The sequence below is a fragment of the Hippocampus zosterae genome, chromosome 5 (genome assembly GCF_025434085.1).
Source record: "Hippocampus zosterae strain Florida chromosome 5, ASM2543408v3, whole genome shotgun sequence".
Classification (NCBI taxonomy): Eukaryota; Metazoa; Chordata; class Actinopteri; order Syngnathiformes; family Syngnathidae; genus Hippocampus; species Hippocampus zosterae.
Window position 1 is genome coordinate 13,999,074 of NC_067455.1, and position 18,170 is coordinate 14,017,243.

General features: G+C 39.4%; 1 protein-coding gene across 7 annotated transcripts in view; it reads right to left on the minus strand.

The window, feature by feature from the left end:
* LOC127600853 (F-actin-uncapping protein LRRC16A-like) overlaps positions 1–18,170 on the minus strand; it is a 692,893-nt gene that overhangs the window by 14,446 nt on the left and 660,277 nt on the right. For 5 of the 7 annotated variants that reach the window (XR_007962432.1, XM_052065699.1, XM_052065702.1 and 2 more), the window contains 15 exons: positions 15,960–16,019; positions 15,014–15,135; positions 14,307–14,404; positions 14,079–14,149; positions 13,842–13,915; positions 13,653–13,728; positions 9,890–9,978; positions 9,175–9,269; positions 8,755–8,841; positions 5,621–5,724; positions 5,264–5,341; positions 3,905–3,981; positions 2,826–2,930; positions 2,669–2,738; positions 1,646–1,657 (listed from right to left, as the gene is read on the minus strand). Coding sequence is in view for 6 of the 7 variants with exons in the window: in XM_052065699.1 (XP_051921659.1) it covers positions 1,646–1,657; positions 2,669–2,738; positions 2,826–2,930; positions 3,905–3,981; positions 5,264–5,341; positions 5,621–5,724; positions 8,755–8,841; positions 9,175–9,269; positions 9,890–9,978; positions 13,653–13,728; positions 13,842–13,915; positions 14,079–14,149; positions 14,307–14,404; positions 15,014–15,135; positions 15,960–16,019 (1,218 nt within the window). In the remaining variant the exon portion in view is untranslated. The remainder of the gene's footprint in view (positions 1–1,645; positions 1,658–2,668; positions 2,739–2,825; positions 2,931–3,904; positions 3,982–5,263; positions 5,342–5,620; positions 5,725–8,754; positions 8,842–9,174; positions 9,270–9,889; positions 9,979–13,652; positions 13,729–13,841; positions 13,916–14,078; positions 14,150–14,306; positions 14,405–15,013; positions 15,136–15,959; positions 16,020–18,170) is intronic. The other 2 variants (XM_052065703.1, XM_052065701.1) reach the window with 1 other exon arrangement.

Here is an 18,170-nt window from a genome sequence, read left to right on the forward strand (position 1 = left end):
GCATCAAGATGCATACACGCAAATTCTCAGGGTGAACATGCAATGACACAGTAGATGGAAAATGCCTTAAGATGAAGTACTAAAATGATTCATGTGTATATGAATAGGTATGAGTTCATAATTCACCAGACACAACATTACATACACTAATGACATCCAATAAATGCTGTGTCAAGCATACTGCCTTTACCTCTGGGATACAATGTAGTTCTCATCTAAATATTTGTATGGGCTTCTCTTTTTGTTTCGCCACAGCTTTATTCCAAAATTAAATATTTTTTCTCCTGACAATTGAACATATAACACAAACTTCTTTTTAAAAGCCCCCCCCCCCCGTTCTCACAAAAAAATAAATCACGGTACACAAGAATTCCAAGCGTACATACGTCAAGAGTGCCCTATACCAAGTTTTCATCCTGAATGGCTTTTTACATTGCTGTTTTTATCTCTGCTCAAGTTCTGAAAATCTCTCCAGTTCCTGCTGTTGTCAAAACCACAACAGCCAAATGAGGTTATGGAGGCCACCCCCATGACTCACTTTGGGAATGGTATTTGGCAAATGATGAGCGGTTACTCTATTCTCCAAACAAGAAATCCAACATTCATGCCAATGAATTCAAACTTTGTCTCTCCACATACTTTTATTTCTAATGGTTTGAGAGTCCTTCAGTTAGGTGCCTTTGGGCAAACTCCAGGCAGGCTGCCATGAGACCATTACAGAGAACTGACTTCTATCGGATAACTCAATCGTACAGGCCTGTATGGTGGATGGCTGCTGAATTGAATTGCCTTCGAGAAAGTGCTTGTTTATCCACAAAGGATTATCCACAAAGGAACGCTGGAGGCCTGACAGAAAAACATTGGACTCTTGAACACCTCTTTGACTAATGCCTACAGAGAAAGAGGCCTGGTCCTGTTGGTTCTGAATTTCTCCCACTTATGAATGATGGAGGCTACTGCACACACGGGCATCTTCAAAGCAGAAAATGTTTCGTACCCTTCGTTAGATATGTGCATTAAGACAATCCTGTCTTGGAGGTCTAGAGACATTTCTTTTGACTTAATGCTTGGCTTGTGCGCCAACATGCACTGTCAACTGTGGCATATTTAAGACATTTAAGAATTTACCACTGGCATGTTCAGTAGAAAAGGATTCACAGATTCAAGAAATGTTATAATCCACTTTGCAAGAAGGCTTTAACATAGAAAAATGTGGAAAAGGTAGAGTGATCTGAACACTTTTCTGGGGTGCACTGTAGTTTGTAATGCAGTTCTCCTTGTACAGCCAAACAAAACTAATACAACATTAATGAACGCATGCTACATTAATACAGAGCATTACAATTTTGTGAAGGCAGAATTGTTTAGACACCGTTGTACTGGATGTTATTAGATGTCAAAGTTTACTCAGTCTAAGTGTATTTAAGGGCCATCTTCATCAGGATGACATGGATAGTGAAGAACACCTGATGTAGTTCATGACAAACAAGATGGTGGATAAAAAAGTATTTCAAAAAGAGGAAGGTGAGCAGTAAGAACAGTTAACCATTTAACCATCAAAAAGACGAAACCAACACCAGACGCGCAAAGACAATTGAAGAACAATGAGAAGTTAATTCGTAAGCGGACACCTATCTGTACTTACACAATGGCCAAGCTTACAGAGGCATTAAGGGGAGAGAACAGCGTGTCAGACACAGCCCAAAAATTTGCAACACCACACACAATATGCTTAATGACTATATACTGGAGTTGCATTAAGCACTCACACGCTGACATACACATTTGCATCTTGCACAGTCCATCTTTTGTGTACAGCCTACAGCACTGCATTTACCAAAGGGCTCATTAGGGCATCAAATAATGGCAGAAATGCTTCATTTAATTACCACAGCTTCAATGAGAGACGATTTCGACTGGTATCTGGAATTGAATTTCACGAGTGAGTTATATTCATGTGTTCTTTGCCGATCGCACTTAATTTGCAGAAAGCTCTTTTTCTTCTTCTAGCAGCGCACTGGTCATGGTAAAAAAAAAAAGTGAAAAAAAGAGTAAAATTAAGAGACTAAACAGACTACTCCCTCCACCATCACCACAACCACCACCGGCCAACAATTATCATCCTTTACCCTGCCTGCTGTCTACTCAGTATTTCATTATAAAGCCTCTGAATAATACCCATTGGCATGTCACCAGTCTGTCAAATGGTTTTGGAGTGGCTGCTAAAAGGCTGATTGCACTAAAGAAGGATCAGTTCCAAAAGATTAGATGCCGCACTCACCGAAATTACGGTAAGCTGAAAATGGCACATGAACAAAGGCTTTAAAAGAGTCCATTTGCAAAGATGTGCCATTATTATCAGGTTGGCTGTATATTAAATGACTGCCTAACTATTTTACACGCAGATTTTCCCCTAAAAAAGTGTTTAAAGAATGGAAGCTATCAACAAATAAGTTAGTTGACAGAGCTTACACACACCATTTGAATTGTGACCGACATATCATTACATAATAATGTGAAATGCTCTGGCTGGCTTGCAGAAAAACAGCTCACTAATAGTAAGGAAACCTGAATCTTGCAAGAAAACAACAAACTAGCAAAGTTAAAACGGCAGTAATGCCCTGTGGCAAAATAGGGAGCTTTGTATATGGGTGGGGGCAAATCTTACCTCGCAGCAACTTAGGTCAAGCGATACATCTTTCACATTGGGGTTACTAGCCAGGCCTAGCAGGAGAGCCCTATAGCATTCAATTGAATGGAAACAAAAATTAAATATTTAGAAATTGATGGATTTAAAAGACATTTTGTTGTTGCGGTTCACTCACTTGAGGACATCTGGCGCCAGCTTTGTTCCTGACACGTTAATGGAGCTGAGAGACATGGCGCTGCTGAAGAAGTGCTTAAATGATGGCGGGACCTCCTTGCCTTTCCTACAGAAAAATATCACAAATGAAACATGACACCAGCTTTTGCATGACCTCAAAGCTTTCCATTTTCTTAGATTTGCAACAGGGGTGGGCATCACTCCCCCCCAAAAAACCAAAACAATTCAATACATGACCTGCGATACAATTTTTTAAAATTAAAAAAAAAATTTAAGTTGACATTTTGATGTTAAAGTCGAACGATTTGATTTGATTCAATAGATCATAATTCCATTCGATATGGCATGGTTCATTTTGAGAGGTTATGATGCAATGAGTTTCTTGTTGTCATTTTACATACAGTACATATGAATGAAGTTGTTAGCCTTCCCTTCAAAGATATATCTCTCTCCAATACATGACGATGTTATATGCATTTCGATATATTTTAAAGTGCATCGGTTCAATTCGATAGACTCGTATCATTTAAATCAAAACTGATATTCCGATTCATATCGGATTGTGTTACAACCGAACTCAGCATACGGTCAGGGGTTTTATAGCTTAAGCAATGGCCATAAAACCAGTGACTTACATTTGAAATAAGCATTCACCAGCTCATGTCTTTTTCGCGATCCACATGGTTCTCAGTCTTTATAACATCCACTTCTTTTTCTCTCCTTACACTACCGCTGTTCATCTTCCCTTAATATAATCAACACCCTCAGGGCCCCCTCAGCATCAGCTCTATTCAACACTTGATGAAGATCTCGACTCCCCCGAGACTCAGTGGGATTAGATAACAGTGTATCAAAAACCCCACCCCTAACCCATCTGCTGCACACATGACGAGTGCTAACGTACGCCTCAAGTCTGTTTGACATGACACTCAGTCACCAGCAGGTGTCACACAGAAAATATTGAAGTCATGGCTGGTGGATGGGGTAGTGCAAAAAATCTCCTTAAAACAAACAAACAAACAGCACTGCGCATGGATATACTTGGTTGGAAAGTGTATGACACTACAGTTGGTTTCATACCTGTGAGGAAAGACACTCTTTGAAACGTTGAGGACAGACAGATGCTGGGCTGAGCCTCGTAAGAGAGCGGAACAAACCTGTAAAAATACATAAATAAAAATAAAAGGCCTCAGAATTGGACTTAATTCTCGGAGCCCAAATACCTGAGCAAAGTTGAACGCATGTTAAACACATAGCCGCGTCAAAACGAGCTACAGTAATCCAAACACACACGGGATAGTAGCCGAGACGAGCCACTGCCCATTTCGAGTCAGGCAGTTCAAGTGTGAACAATCCCATCACATTTACAAGTGCTTACTAAGATTATTCGTTTTATTTTTTCAGTACAGTTTTCTTAGCCATGGCCCAAAGAATACAACAGTACTACCAGGGGCAAAAAAAATAAAGTGGTACGAAGCATAGTGGACTTAAAGAAGGAGATCATCACTAAGTATGAAAATGGTGTGTGTGTTATGGATTTTGCTAACCACTATCGTATGGCTAAAACCAGCAAAGTGACTTTGATGCTGTTTTGAAGTATTACTTATTTGTTGTTATTCATGGGGTTGATAACTCTCCACTCTCCTGTTTCAGACTGACAGCTGGCTACATCTCAGACAAATCAATATTGTTGTACTGTATTTAGTGCTCAGATCTGGAGCAATGCCTCACACATACGATAAGAGCATCCTGTTTCCTGTTAATTCTAATTTGTTTTCAGACACAATCCTCTGATTTTTCCTTTTTGAATGCATTTGTATTGACTTGAAACAAGGTGCATAGACTAAATATGACCAGACACCTGCCCGGCGCCTCAGGTCTGTGGACCAGTCTTTGTTACAAATACCAAGAACTAAACTGAGGCTCAGAGGGGATCGAGCCTTTTCTGTTGCTGGTCCCTCTCTCTGGAATGACCTCCCACTGAACATTCGGCAAGCCTCCTCGCTGCCCATCTTTAAAGCCCTCCTCAAAACTCACTTGTATTCTTTGGCGTTCGACTCAGCACGACTTAGATTTGTTCTTGATTTTACTGCTTGGTGCTTTCTACCGCCTTTATTACCGATTCGTCTTACTGTTTATTGTGTATGTTAAATCGCTCCATGTACAGCACTTTGTATGCAGCGATGGCTGTTTGAAAGTGCTCTATAAATACTGTTGACTTGACTTGACTTATTGTCCATGTAGGTTGCTCTATCTCCATCCCCTGAGGTTTGCCACCGACTTGACTTTATGACAAGAACAGAGTGCATTATGTAAAAAAGAATAAAAAAAACTACAGGAACAACAATGAAGAATAGTGGACCAAAGCCATTGTCATGCATCGTTACCAACGTATATTTGTGCTTTTCCTCTGCCTATTCTTCTTCGCCACTTACTCACCTGGTCCAATGAGCAGTCTGTGTTGGAAAGATCCAGAAATGCAAGATGGTTGGGCTGGCTCAAGAAATTGTAAAAATGCTAAAGAAAAAAAGAAAACAGAAAACACATAGTGAGCAGAAAACGGAAAAGTACAGGGCAATATGATGTGTATGTTGTTTGGATTTCAGTTGCATTTTAGCAGAGTTCCTTTGATTTAATTGAAATTGTTTTGCTGCCTAACTATAAATCCAGCCTACAACTGAAATTGATTTGGATTATTTTCTTCAGTTCTTGTTTTGATTGTACAATAGTTGGAGTACATTATAACAGAAAAGAATATGTAGCTTTAATGCCATCCGGTATGTGCTATGTATGTACCTGCATGTCGTCTCCTCTGAGGATGTTCCCTGAGAGGTCCAGATGGACGAGGCTGTTGGGGATGAATGGGTTGGCACTCAGTGACTGACAAAGGCTGTTCACCCCTGAAAAACACACACATACACAGCGAAAAGGAAGCTATGTCAGCATTTTTCTAATCTTGTGTTTTTACAGCATATTGAAATGAATAAATTGTAAGCCAAATAACAGAATAAGTCAAGAGGTGAGAAGGTAGCATGAATGTCTCACAGTTGTGTCGGTGAAATTCTACATACTAGTCATTCTTGTTAAAGTCAAGACAAGAAATCAGTCTCGTAGAGCCTGTCACGTTGGGAATGAATACTGTAAAGAAGGTCTTAACATAACGGACATTTGGGGAGTAGAGTTGCTGACCCATTTCACATCGATCGTATGACTCGCACGGTCATTCTTAATAGGGTCTTGAATGAAAATCTGCGGACTGATTTAGTTGACAATCTGTTGTGGATTATGACATGAATGGAAAGACAGAAAAATAAAGCAGAAGGTGAGCAAGTCAAATTATTTCTGTCCAGAGCGTTACAATAGATTCCGTTTAATAACGTGCAGCCAATCTGACAAATATCTCATCTACTATATTATAAAGCAAGAATCCTAATCAAAATGTGTTTATAGGAGTAAGAAAATAAAATAAATATCAGACGCTGCTTCAAATTTAAGCACTATTCTGAGACTTTTCTAGCAATTAACCAAACGATGGATGGATGGACAATAAAGACATTAAGGCGATTAAAAATATATTTTCTAAAAGCAGAGGCAGCTGGCCAACAGAGGGCTTGAACAAAATATTTTAAAAAACAATTTAAAAATTATATATCATATATGCTGTATATATAATAGTTTTGGTGCATTTCCACTGGTGGCCTGGCGGTGTTAGTAATGTACAAAACAAATTTGCCAAACACTAACAGGAAGTACAAGAATTGGAAGAAGAAGAAGAGGATAAAAAAGTAATGGAAAAAGAAGTGGAAGAAAAGGAAGAGGAAGAAGTAGTATCAATAGGAGTCATGAGTTCTCGCCAGTGGCCACCTTATTTATACCATGCTAAAGGAGGTAGTGGTAATGCACCAAAGGTATTGACCAACCACCCAAAGAATTTTGAAGAACAAATAGCATCAAGGCAACAATGAGACATGGGATTCTAGTAAAGCCGTTTTAAACTAAAAAGAATAACCTTTCTGGAGTTAGAAGAGGAAGTTTGATCCAACCAGAACTTGTGCGCTGCTGTCACCACAAGATGCGTTTGGAAATTTGTTCTAACACCGTAACACCACTGAGCGGGCGTTTGTGTGCATATGCGTGTGCATGTGTGTTAGGAGAAGCAGAGCGTGCTCCCCTCCATTCATTTCCGAATGCAGCCTACGTGATAAACCAATTAGCAGCACATGCTTAAACTGTTCCCATCAGACTCACCAAATAAAGCATTTAACCTCCTACATATGAATGATCGTGTATCGTGCGTTTAGCTGAATTTTCTGCTGAAAGTCAAACGAAACCTCACACAAATGAATTGTTGTTTTTAAAAAAACTTTCAGACACCCAAATGATCGCGTTCACAGAAACGTTCATCGGGTAAAAATTGACTATGTTCATCACCCAAAATATGAATGAATTCAGGAACTTTCATTCAATGAACCAATTCAGGTGCAACAGTGGCAGTAACTATTTTTCAATCTAAAAAAAAAAAATTATAGGACCAAGTTGGGGTGCACCTCTCCTGTCCCCAGAGCTAACTGCAGATGGATTTGAATAGAGCGACATCACAGCCATCTGTCATAAAGTGTGGCTAATTGATCAGATGAGCGACTGGACGATCTGATAGAGACGTGAAAACAAAAATAATAATTCAGTGAAGGCACTTAAGACATCATCTTTTGAGAGGAGAAAGTATTAGGAGAAGCTCGACACCAAACAGAGCAGACCTGATTGCCGATCACAGATAATCAACAGTCCAAAGACAGGCTCGCAATACAACCAGACTTTTTCCAGCAACAGGGCTTGTTGTCTCTACATGTAGAAAGGCTAATGTTTTGTTCTGCTTTCCATGCTCCTTTTTAAAACATGAGGATCTGACCCAGCACGGATTAAGACACTTTTCAGAAAAGGCGAAGATGCATGAACAAACTGTACATGGAAAATGCACTGCGACATGCCATCTTCGGAAAAATAAACATTGCTTCTTAAATTCACGAAAGCTACAGGATAGGGATCTGTAAGCACGATGAAGAAGTTGACAAACACAGGCACATCCAGCAGAAAATAAAAGAAAGAAAAATAATAGTCAGGTGTTTTCAAAGGATTGGTGGATATGTCTTGAGAGAGGAAAAAGTAGTTTTTTTCTCAGCATTTCATCCAAAATTGAAGCACATCTTGAACCTTGATAACGAATATGACACATTCTGATAATTTTAAGAATTTCTAAAACCAGTGGCAGCCCGTCATATAGTTCTGAGCATTCAGTCAAATGGGATTTGGGATTATGGATTGAGCCTTGAGCTACAGCAGCTGAGCAGGGATAGGTTGTAGCAATGGTGCACTGTGCAAAATGATAGCTCTTTATTGATCGCCCTGGGCCAAAGCGGTTTAGAGTGCATCCCTCAAGACTGTGCAGCGGTTACTTTGATGGTAAACCACAACAAAATTTGATCCACAAGTCATTATTGACGACACTTCCAAATGATTTAAAAACATTCATATAGAAACAGAAATCTGAAAGTGTCTGCGTATTTGACATGTAATTAGTGACAATGCGCCCAGCATAACTATGAGGGACTTTTTGTCACCTGTTGTCACCAACTCAAGCAGATTGTTAATTACTTTAGTTCTTTGTTTGTAAATGCTATTAAATGTACTTTTAATTAAGTGAAGCACATTGAGTTACCTTCTATATGAAATGTATAAATAAATCTGCTTTGCCATTAGGTCACCGATTTAGTGTCAGTACCATGCTGAAGTGGGAGTATTCAGACAAACAGAAGTTGACAATTGCATCTGATCATCATTTGTATATTCACTCATCAGGAATAACAATGATTTTAATCTCATTACATTTTTTAATCCATGTGTTAATTATGGCAGACAAATACAGCACATACCTTTAGGTGACACTGAGGTTTTAGAGAAGTTTACATGCTTGAGGCCAATGCGAAGTTTGGCGAATTGAGCACCAAGGGAAGAAATACCTGCCAGAACACAGCGGATTACAATTGGATAGCATTGCAAATGTGCAACAACTGACTTAGGTAGGTCTTATACTTAATATCTTAAATATGGACACAATAATGTACAAAGACAATGAATCATTTCATTCAAATGCAAAATTATAAAATGGAAAAGCGCTTTGGATAATGGATGGATGGAAATAGGGCAAGTCATAAAATATGGTTGATATAGTGCATATTCAAAACTCCAAGTGTTTACAATAGCAAATAGAAGTGACTTCATGCTCAAAGTGTAACTTCAATTAGTAAGGTCTGGTTAGATAATGACATGAGTATGCTGCTTAAATATAATACCTCTGTCCTCCAGTGGGTTGTTGGCAAGATTGATTGTGGTGAGTCCTGAGCTGGGGTTGTGTGCAAGAGCAGCAGCGAGTTTCTGGGCAAATTCCCTAATGAGAGACCAAAAGACATCCTGAGTACATGAGTGGTAATTACTAGCTTTTGTCAAAATTCCCAAAACTGGGCTTGAATCTGACACATGTAATAGTAACTAAAACACAAAAACTGAAAGACAAAATGTAACAGCACCTGTGTAAACTTGAATTAAGAAAAAAAGTAATATAGAGCTTCATTTCCATCAGAGGTGACACCAGTAGATGCCCAGTCAATGTACAGTAGATATTGTCTGAGAAACAGCTGCATCGGTTTCGGCTTTTCCACTTCTTTCGGTATACTGTATGTTGTATAACATGTTTGGAAGTGTTTGTGTGAATTTGCCTCCCTTCAACAAGAAGAACATTAGTGAGGTTGAAAGTCATGATGGACTTGAGAAAGGGCCTGGTTTACAACCCCTTTAACTCATTCAGTACCAGTCAATTCTGGACAATGTCTGAAAAGACGTTTAAAAACATCTTTGGGAGTGAATGAGTTCATGAGGATGAGGTCAGAGTTACTAATTCTTCAAGCCAGAAAAGGGACAAAAGCATTGAGCATTTCTCTGTAAACTGACTAGAATGAAGAGGGAGTCTCACACCTTTTGTTTATCATACAGTTCCCGTTTGTTACTCACGTTTTGAGTCCTGCGCTATCCAGCACTAACTCCTCAAGTCGGGTGGAGCGAGACACCACTCTAAGGATCTGCTCACAAACATCTGTAGACTTAAGAACAACACAATGGGGTAAATTGACGAGATAGGAAAAGCATGAGGGAAAGTAATTGGAAATGTTGAGCAGTTTCACTGTTAATCAAGAACACAACAGTCATGTTCTTCAACTGGATCAGCTTCAGAGCTTTCATGTAATTATAAAAGCCAGAATGCAATTAACAAAAAAAAAAAAAAAAAAAACAAAGACCCAAAAGATCCAAACAAACAAAATGTGCTTTGGGACACATGCTTCCCTTTTAGAAAATTCAGTTTATGTTAATTAAATCAATAGCAAGGAACTCCATTAGTGGTACTTTGAGACCATTAATGTGTGACGAGGAACATCGTGGAACGACACACTTCAGTAAACATTTCAGTCGGACAAAGTTGTCTCCCTGTGGTTGCATCACCACAGGAGACACACGTGGGAGCTAAAGCACTCAATTTAGAAAGAATTAAAAATTCAACAGTTGGAAGTTGGAAGCTCCGCCTAGATGTTCACTGACCCAGTTCACTGTATGCTGCCTTTCACTCATGCAAACACTTCAATGTCTTTACAGCCAGTCGCTAATTATCTTAACAGCCACAACAATTTTCCATCGGAATACCAGAACTTTACTGAACCATTGTGCTGTTTGTTAATCTTGGTAATTGACAGTCTTGCCATTAGGGGCGGCCTCTCTGGGCAAACAGCACTGGTGGGGCCAAAACACTGGCAACATTGTCCCACACACAGGCAGAGAAAGTGGGGAGGAGTGCAGAAAAGCAAAGCTGAATGATAGAAAGATGGAGAAATGGAAGAAAGAGCCTGTTGTCGCCATGTTCATTCCATCAAACTATGCATTACAGAGAGGGGTTGAGAATGAAAGAGGGGCAGTAAGCAATACCTGAAAACACAGGATAAATGTCATAAAAGAATCAAATGGTGAAGAAAAAAAAATCACAATGACATCGTTGGAGACATATGAACTAAACCATTCAGGAATCATTCGATAAGATCTTCTCTTTCTGTGCTGTCTGAGCTGATGACAGCATCATCACCCATGTAAGTTACACTTTGTACGCAAGCTAGACATTCATGAGGTCATCTTTACACGGTTGTCCTTTCCTGTCATCCCTGTATCTCCTGCCCTGTACAGCACTCTTGAGACTATTACTCTGAACTGAACAGGGCGACGGTGCCAAGGCTAAGCAGGCAAATCACTCCCTGTGATAGAGATAAGTCATCCAGACCCAAGTAACAAAATGAAAATCTTACGACTTTCAGACATTTCTTTATGAATAAGACATCTAGTGCAGCATGGATTTATCAGAAAATCACTTCGGCTCTTGAGTAAGGAGAGCAAATTCAATCGTTTCTGCTACCTCTTTAATTATTTCATCATCTGGCTCTCTCTGTCCCTCTTCACTGAAATCCAAATTGACCTACATACTTCGATGCTATTGCTGTTGAGGAGCTCTCTTTCCCTCTCGGCTCTTTCTTCTTGGGTACATTAGTGACTAGCGTAGGTGCACAAATGGGCCTTGGAGAAGAGGAAGGGCCTTTCACAAACTGCTTCCCACAAATTTGTACTTCATGGAATAGTTCAAAAGAGCTTAATGAAAAGCTGACATTTCAGGAGTAAGTCAGCAAGTTGTCTTTGTAGGTTATAATAATAACTGCATAGAAACTTACACACAAAAAGTGACACGAAACAAGCAAACAGAAACATGGGGCAGTATGTATAGTTCAGGTGGAGTGAGCATTCATAATCAGTGGAAATTTTGCTCTGACAGAGCAATAACAAAAAGAGAATGAAAACGATGACAAGGAATATGTGCACAAGTACTCCATTTCAAATCAGATGCTACTTCACTCCAGTGAGAGACATGGCTTCCCTGAGATTCTGCTCAGAAGCATCAAGCAGCAACAGCTAAGAACTGCAAAGAGAACTTGAGTTGACAAAAAGTCCTTTAAGTGCTTAAATATACCCCACATCTGCACTTTGTTCAAACGACGCTAATATGGTCATGGATTTATAAAATTTAGTACCATAAGGCACACGTAAAATCTTTAAATTTCCTCAAAGATCGACAGTGTGCCTTGTAATACGGTGCGCCCTGTTTATGGATAGATGATAGATTTTGAGTTTATCATCTTTGATACAAATCCCTTCCTATTACATTCACGTCATCATTCTAATTTACTTCTAATCGCAAGCAGGTGTCTATTTGTTTTCGTGACATCGGAACTAGGTTTATTTCATGCTTCTGTGTCTGAAAATCATGGCAACATAGTCTGTTTCAAATGTTACAATGTGGGATAATATCATTGCGCTTGGTGGGACGAGAGGTCAACGTAAAGTTTAATTTCTTCTTATTTACTTTCACACTCATGTTTGCATTCTTGCTGTCAACTTCATGTACTTGCTAACAAGTGTCTGTTTTCGTTAGAGTATACCAGAACAAGAAATACTTCCTGGTTTGTTTTCCAAGAATCATGGGAAATTAAGTCCCACGGGCCTAGTAATGTGGTCGGCGGGAAGATGAGATTTTCTGGCGACATATTTCCATGTTAAAATGAGGGATCAGACCGGGGCAATAATTCAATCAAGACTTTGTGAAGCTGTTCTTTTTTCACTGCTCTTGGTGAGCATTTAATACTGGCTAAACTAGGATAGAAAAGGCACAGTGTGAGTGTTTGAGCCTAAATATGCAGGGCATGGCATGGTGGTGAGGAAAGGGATTAAATGCAATACAAAGGAACTGACAATGACAAAGACATGAGATAATTGTTTGAACTGAAGAAGCTGAGTGTGCTAACTGGTGAGACAGCATGAAGCCTGAAGACAAGACAGCTGGTAATGAACACCAGCAGGGGGGGCATGGTGGCTCTTTGTCTCCTTCTGATCTTGGGAGTCTTACCACATGAGAACATTTGACTGATCCTGAGTCAAATGGCACAAGAGGGATGTTATGGTAAAACAAAGAACATAATGCTACATAATTTTGTGGAGACAAGAAAGGTCATGTAGCAAATCAAACACTACAAATATACCATTACAAAAAAATACATGTATGGAATGTTTTCAAATGCAAACATATACTGTATTTATGTTTTAAATGCTATTTTTCTTGTCCCATTGAATTTTACGGTTTATTTTCCATGAACACAAATAGATGCGTTAAAAGAGGATTTCCTTAGCAAGGATGATAATTGTTTTATCTGGCTTGGAGAGGATGAATAGTAATATCACATTTCTAACCTGTTAAGATAGTTTTATTGGATTGGATAAGCTTTATTGTCAAATGTACTGTATGTGTAATATACAGCACAGATTAAATTTCTTCCCATTCGACATAAAACAAGAGGAGCCGCTGCTAATAAACTGAAATAATTTAAGAGTATAATGACCTCCCAGTTTAACAATCGTTTTAATAATGCTTTTACCAAAACCATTGAGACAGCACTATAAACTTCATCGGGTGTAGCACTAAACAGTGATTCCTTTTAACTGATGACTGAGTAGGGAAAGACACTGAAGTCAAAAATGCAATTCGCCCGATGATTGCTGACCTTTCACTATTTGTGGACATAATGGAGGGACGTCTGATTCAAGGTCAACTTCAGAAAAATGACAACAATTGTTGTTTAGAGTTCCCGCACCAAAAAAAGATTATCAGTGGTAAGAGAGAGAGGGAGCTTACCAGCTTGTAGTCCTTCGTGGTGAGTTTGGTGAACCACTGGTTGAACTCGAGCACTGCAATTATGGCCACCAAGTCCCTGAGGAACACAGACAGAAAAGAACAAAAGGTCACTCACACCATTCTCTCCAAATGATTTAGGGAACTTTGTGTGCATAAATTTTACATTAGTCTTTGACAGTAAACACACACCTGTTCTCTAAATGGCTGAAGTCCTGCAAGTTAAGCTCTCTGGTATCCTGTGTCAAATAGATGGTGTCCACATCCTGGGAAAATGTGTTCATTAAAGTCAGTTATTTGAAGAAACATCCGCAATCTTAGAATTGAATAATTTATATCATGAACAAAAGGTGACACACTTGGTATCGTTACTATGGCTATTTTAGTTATCAATCCTGTGTAACTGACGATGATTCAAATAATACTGACCCACTGAACCTCTTCCCTGTATGGCAGTGACAGCCAGTCACAAACACACTTATACATCTGAGAAAAGCCACCTGCAGCACAAGACAGAGTAAAAAAAAGAGGATTAAATACAAGGACTAAAAAGCACAATGCCTCAAAGCTTCACTTTCACATTTGATCTGTTCGTCCAGTCCTTTTTTTTTGTTTTGAGTATGACATTCTGAGGCCTGTGACATCCGTGATCCCTACCACATGGCCCCGGGTCAGCAGGTTTGTTGCTTTCCCACAACGTCTGCAGCGAGGTCAGTCTGTCAGCAGGCTCCATGTTGAGCTTCTTCATCACTTTACTGGCATGAGAAGAGAGCAAGAGTATGATTCAGTAAGACGTGTTTGTCTATATACTCATTCCAAGAGTTATTATTCAAAGTCATAACTAAGGATAGTCGGGGTGATGGAGCAGTGTGCCCTGGAGTGGTCACCAGGCAATCTCACAGCACATACAGACAATCATTCACACTTATATTCACATTTATGAAGAATTATGTGTTCAAAAGACAAAACGTGCATGTTTTCAGAAAGTGGGAGGAAGCCGGAGTACCTGGAGAGAACCCTCTACAAACACAAAAACAAAACTAAAAAGTCAAAACAAAGTTTGGGAGTGGCCAATAAATGCACCATGCAAATGAGATTCAAGCACAAAAAAACCCCACAAAAGCACTCTTGACTGCGAATGTGAAAACGTTGCCCAGGGGGCGGGGGGGGGGGGGGGCAAAACAAAACAAACAAACAAAAATGTTTTGAAAAAGTCTTTTTGCTACATGACTAAATGAAACGACGATGTCTTAAGACACCATGCTGATGTAGCATAACTCAGTTTTGTGAATAAGGGAATGCAATGATCATGTTTCTTTCTCTCAATAATTTGGGAGTTTGTTTGTGACTGTAATTAGACTCACCTAGGTGAAAGACCTGGACATATTCTGAGCAGACAGTTTCCGACATGCGCAACCACCTCGTTGACTTCCTCCGTGGACAGCAGCTTCAGTGAGAAGGAGCCTCGCTCGTACTCCACAAACAGCTAAAAGGAAAGAAAGAAGTGAAATTCCTTGTCTGCGTCCTACTTTTTCAGATGCACCCCGAGCCCTATCCCCTTTGAAAGAGAATGATTTAAAAATCAGTTAAGTACTGTTACAGCAAAATTGTAGGTCATCCATTTGAATTTTATAAACATTTCTATTGCGGTCTACTAATCTAGCCACAGTAACATCCACACATCTGCCCATGCACCAAAGAATTAAAATAATTAAAGCACAAGTGAAGATTTGATGACCTTTTCCAAGATGGGCTAACCGTTACAGCATTTCACTCCAATTACGATGATGATTATGCACACCGCTACATGTCAAAATTAGCATAATCCCAGGAGGTTTATAGCCAACATCATTAATCCAAAGATTAAGAGGAGTGACATCTTTAAGCATGAGTGATAGAAAGGTTGAGCAGCAAGAATTTAATAAAGTGATTATCCCATGTTGGAAAGTAGATGATTCCGACAGCTCAAATGAAGCCAAAGTGATGAGCTCTCCAGATGGAGAAAGTTGATTTCAGATCTTTTTTCTCTTATACATTTGAGGTACACAAAAACTGATTTTAATTATGTTGTCAGATATTTACACACTGATCCCCCAAGTAAAACTGTGCTTTTGTGGTAAAAAATACTCCCTCAGACCCTTGCTCACTTCCCCAGTTACAAAAATGTCTGCTCTCCCTTGTGGAAGTAGGGCTGGTAATTGCAGGCTTGCGTGGGTTTGAGAAAGCAGTAGCATGTCGTATCGATATGCCAAATGTCCACACAGTCGGCTTTGTTTTTCTTTTGTGTACTTGAGATGAGATGTTATGTACCTGTTTTGCCTTATTACAGGTAATGCCCTGGATCTCCAAGTAGTTAAAGGAGTGTTCCACCTAAACACAAAAGAGAGGAAAATATATTTACAAGAGTGAAACATAATGGTAGAAAATGAAGGAGACAAACTTTCCGAAGGTCACACATGAATGCAATGTTTGTGTGTGAATTATGACAATTTTTGAGTGCATGCAGTGTGACAGTTGTCTCGATAACAAGACATGGCAGCAATTGACCGCCTGAAAAATGTGCGTAAAATAATGTCTTGTCCATAATTAAGAGGATTCAAAGATCCTTTCAGGTTTCTCTTGTTCACACGACCTTAGCCCTAAAATAAAATGGGGTTTCAGTATGGCATTTGGTTAATGGTATTTGAATTAGGAATTGCAAGGTGATTTAGATTTATCCGACAAGTGGCAAGCAAGTAAAACAGAAAGTAAAAGGGCCTATAGTCTGTGTTTGTACATGTTCGAATCAGTGACTCCTCTAAATTTGGCTGCACACATGAGGACGGGGAGTAGGCCACCACAAAAAATAAATCAAACTTAAATTTGAAAGCATTTTTATTTCTCTACCATGTCATCATACTGTGAAAAGAAGTGTTTCAGTATCATAATATTGTGTTTCAGGTGAAATACAATAAAAGCAGCAGTCTACTTTTGTACACCCAAAAAAAAGACAAAAGAAAATTAATCCTCAACATGATGGGGGGGGGGGGGGGGTCTCTGTGCCTGAGACTATTTATATTACTGTAGGTAAGCAAGTGAATCCCCGCACTTGCATTCCACATACACAGTAGCTGAAGGCAGGCCAGGAAGCCAGAACAGACAATTCCAGGTGGGAGTTGAATGTCTGAGGATTGGCCCACAGATGAGAGGGGGGAGACGATAAACAGACTGTCTGCTTTTTGTCTCGACTGTGTGTATATGTCTGTGTGTTGTAGAAAGGTCTGTGCTGCTCACCACTGTTTTGTCTACAGGGCAGAAATTGTACTACAAAACATTATAATAGGCATTCCATCATTTTTTTATGTGGACAATATCATAAGATTACTAATATGGTGGAACTTTAAGTGACGTTTGTAATCTCAAGCAATGATTAATCGGGGTAATGTTTAAGGAGGACAACAGCTCCTGTACTGAACAAGTCTTCCAGAATAACAAGGGGAAATTCTGATTCAAGTGTTTCTTTTTTTGGTTTTCTTGTTATGGTTGTTTTTTTTCTAATTCATTGGTTGATTATGGCATACCGATCCAATCCAGGGAAACTTTTTGTTTTGTCCATAAAAATGATTAAGTGTGAAGTCACATTGTCATCTAAAAGATTAATTTGCTAGGCACATGTTTTGGTCATCCCCCTCCCCCGAATTTTGGGATTGCCTCACTCACGCCGTCACCAGCGAGTGGTTTTCATTTATCGAAGGCAGCGCACACAAACACACACATTTCTTTGTAGCATCCAACTCTAATTGACCCTAAGATTACAGACAGATCAAAAGTGACACACCAATGCAGACAGCATTTTGCATTAAGCTCATAAAACCAGTCGCAGGAACCAAAAACCACCAGCAGAAAGTAAACGTGAAGAGTAAACGTCTATGGTACTACAGTATATTACTTGCTAACTATTACGAGCAGGCCACAATATGTGCTCCATATTGTTACCATAGTAGCTCAACTGATTTCCAGCCAATGTTACAGGAACATGCTGACACACAGAAGCTGACAGAAAATAACCAAACATCCTGCTGAGAGATGACCAAACGCATTAGCGTTTTTATGGCTCACTCATTTGTCCGTTGCCCAGCTGCCACTACTGAAGGCAAAAAGATCAGTTTAAAGGGAAAATATAGATTTTGATAAATGCTGCCCAAATATAAGCAGCATACATTTAAATTAAAATTTAAAAAACACACAAACACAAAAAAAAAACCAAAAGCAATTGAGTGTCAAAAAACAGGTGGGACAACATTTGTGTTTGCAAAGAGATTCTTTGAGGAATCTGAGATGTGCTAAACCAGAAAAGCCCATTGACCATGTCAGAATGAGCCAGAGGGGATATTTAAAGACATGGGAATACAAGCAGAAAGTGAATGTGGGGTTGGGGGTGGGTTAGTGCATCACAATACCTCTCCATCAAGATTTTGCACTCTACTCAAAGCAGCAACACATATTCAATCCAGCTCTTCTTTTGTCCTTAAAATACAACAC